Source organism: Chaetura pelagica, unplaced genomic scaffold (genome assembly GCF_000747805.2).
Source record: "Chaetura pelagica isolate M959 unplaced genomic scaffold, ChaPel_1.0 scaffold1423, whole genome shotgun sequence".
NCBI lineage: Eukaryota > Metazoa > Chordata > Aves > Apodiformes > Apodidae > Chaetura > Chaetura pelagica.
Genome location: NW_009952835.1, coordinates 3590 through 6507, shown reverse-complemented (window position 1 = coordinate 6507; position 2918 = coordinate 3590). Strand labels below are relative to the sequence as shown.

General features: G+C 62.1%; 1 protein-coding gene across 1 annotated transcript in view; it reads left to right on the top strand.

The window, feature by feature from the left end:
- Positions 1-2918, top strand: part of LOC104386551 (beta-arrestin-1) — a gene marked incomplete at both ends in the record, with an annotated part of 17983 nt that overhangs the window by 12993 nt on the left and 2072 nt on the right. Inside the window, 6 exons of the mRNA XM_009995168.1 lie at positions 70-113; positions 321-380; positions 491-558; positions 2168-2303; positions 2382-2466; positions 2544-2616. Of these exons, the coding sequence (XP_009993470.1) occupies positions 70-113; positions 321-380; positions 491-558; positions 2168-2303; positions 2382-2466; positions 2544-2616 (466 nt within the window). The remainder of the gene's footprint in view (positions 1-69; positions 114-320; positions 381-490; positions 559-2167; positions 2304-2381; positions 2467-2543; positions 2617-2918) is intronic.

The window sequence follows — 2918 nt, the reverse complement described above, 5'->3', positions numbered from 1 at the left end:
GGGGGGGGGTTGGACACTCCCCACTCCCCCCATTTTGTGCTCCCAGTTCCCCCAGTTTCCCCTGCTCAGTTTTGGTGATGGGAACCACCAACCCCAGAGCTGGGGGTGACCTGGTGACATTTTCCAGCCTTGAGCCTCATGAACGTTCCCCAGCACCTGCCAAACCACCTGAAACCCAAAAACCAGCCCCAAACCCCGAGTTGTTTTCAACCCCCCAGGGCCTGGGGAGGTGGATCTGCTGCTGGGGTTGGATCCAGGAGGGGGTTTGGGTTGGAATGTGGTCCCTCTCCTAACCCACCCCACCACCTTGTCCCCTCCAGATCCCCCCCAACCTGCCCTGCTCCGTCACGTTGCAGCCGGGCCCGGAGGACACGGGGAAGGTGAGATCCCCCCATCTCAGTGGTGGTGCCCAGTGGTTGGGTGGGGTCACCTCTTGTTGGGGTGCAAAGGGGTTCCTCTGCCTCCTCCTCTGACCCCTCCTGGTCTCCAGGCTTGTGGCGTGGACTACGAGGTCAAAGCTTTCTGTGCAGAGAACCTGGAGGAGAAGATCCACAAGAGGTGGGTGGAGAAGGAGGTGACCAGCCTGGGTGGGAGCAGCATCCTCAAGGGTGGGAAACGGACACCCTGACCCATGGGTGGTGAGATGGGGATGGGATGGAGGTGTCCTCCAAGGTGGAGCTGGAAGGGAGGTGTCCTCCAAGGTGGAGCTGGAAGGGAGGTGTCCTCCAAGGTGGAGCTGGAAGGGAGGTGTCCTCCAAGGTGGAGCTGGAAGGGAGGTGTCCTCCAAGGTGGGGCTGAAAGGGAGGTGTCCTCCAAGGTGGAGCTGGAAGGGAGGTGTCCTCCAAGGTGGAGCTGGAAGGGAGGTGTCCTCCAAGGTGGAGCTGGAAGGGAGGTGTCCTCCAAGGTGGAGCTGGAAGGGAGGTGTCCTCCAAGGTGGAGCTGGAAGGGAGGTGTCCTCCAAGGTGGAGCTGGAAGGGAGGTGTCCTCCAAGGTGGAGCTGGAAGGGAGGTGTCCTCCAAGGTGGAGCTGGAAGGGAGGTGTCCTCCAAGGTGGAGCTGGAAGGGAGGTGTCCTCCAAGGTGGAGCTGGAAGGGAGGTGTCCTCCAAGGTGGAGCTGGAAGGGAGGTGTCCTCCAAGGTGGAGCTGGAAGGGAGGTGTCCTCCAAGGTGGAGCTGGAAGGGAGGTGTCCTCCAAGGTGGAGCTGGAAGGGAGGTGTCCTCCAAGGTGGAGCTGGAAGGGAGGTGTCCTCCAAGGTGGAGCTGGAAGGGAGGTGTCCTCCAAGGTGGAGCTGGAAGGGAGGTGTCCTCCAAGGTGGAGCTGGAAGGGAGGTGTCCTCCAAGGTGGAGCTGGAAGGGAGGTGTCCTCCAAGGTGGAGCTGGAAGGGAGGTGTCCTCCAAGGTGGAGCTGGAAGGGAGGTGTCCTCCAAGGTGGAGCTGGAAGGGAGGTGTCCTCCAAGGTGGAGCTGGAAGGGAGGTGTCCTCCAAGGTGGAGCTGGAAGGGAGGTGTCCTCCAAGGTGGAGCTGGAAGGGAGGTGTCCTCCAAGGTGGAGCTGGAAGGGAGGTGTCCTCCAAGGTGGAGCTGGAAGGGAGGTGTCCTCCAAGGTGGAGCTGGAAGGGAGGTGTCCTCCACAGTGGGGCTGAAAGGGAGGTGTCCTCCACAGTGGGGCTGAAAGGGAGGTGTCCTCCACAGTGGGGCTGAAAGGGAGGTGTCCTCCACAGTGGGGCTGGGACAGACACGTTTGCTGGGTTGGGGCTGGAGTGGGGTTGATGTTCACTGGGATGGAGATGGGATGGAGATGTTCTCCAGGCTGGCCCTCCAGACTGGAGCTGGGATGAAGATGATCTGCAGGCTGGGGCTGGGACAGAAACATCCCCTGGGCTGGGTGTGGGATGGAGATGTCCTCCAGGCTTGGGCTGGGACACAGATGAGCCCTGGGGCAGGGACAGAGATGTTCTCCAGGCTGGGACTGGGGTGAAGATGCTCTCCAGGACTGGGATGCAGGTGCTTTCCAGGGTAGGGGTGGGTGAGACGTGGGTTCAGGCTGGAGACCCCTGGGCAAGGGGGCTGTGCAGGCAGCCTGGCGTGACCTAGAAGAGGGATTTGACCCAGAAGAGGCCAAGCAGGAGCAGCCAGGGGGACAGTTGGGTTCTCCTCCTCATCTCCTGCAGGAACTCGGTGCGCCTGGTGATCCGGAAGGTCCAATACGCGCCCGAACGGCCCGGCCCCCAGCCCATGGCAGAGACCACCCGCCAGTTCCTCATGTCAGACAAACCCCTGCACCTCGAGGCATCCCTGGACAAGGAGGTGGGCAAGGGCTTGGGTGGGGACCTTGGTGGGGTGACCCTGGTGGGCACGGGGACCTCACCCAGCCCCTCCCTGCAGATCTACTACCACGGGGAGCCCATCAGCGTCAACGTCCACGTCACCAACAACACCAACAAGACGGTGAAGAAGATCAAGATCTCAGGTGAGGAGCGTGGCCTGGTGCCCTCCCAGCTGCTGCCCACGGGGACCTTCTCTGACCCCCACGTGTCCTCCCCCCAGTGCGCCAGTACGCGGACATCTGCCTCTTCAACACGGCCCAGTACAAGTGCCCGGTGGCCGTGGAGGATGCTGAGTTGAGTACCTGGGTCTTGGGGACATCACCAAGGGCCCTGAGGACCTTGGAGGAGCCTTGGAGGGGCTCCTGACCTCGTGCAGCACCTTCAGAGTAGTGGGATGTTGTGGTCGGCGAGCAGGTCCTGGTGGGAGGAGCAGGGAGATGGAGACACTTTGGGTTTGGTGGCAAGTTGGGGGATGTCACCCTCCTTGGCCTCCTGGCCTGAGATGAGCTCCAGGGGTAGGGACAGAGATGTCTGCTGTGGTGGGTTGGGAGGTGGAGGTGGCTGGGCTGGGACTGGAGGTGGGATGGAGATGTTC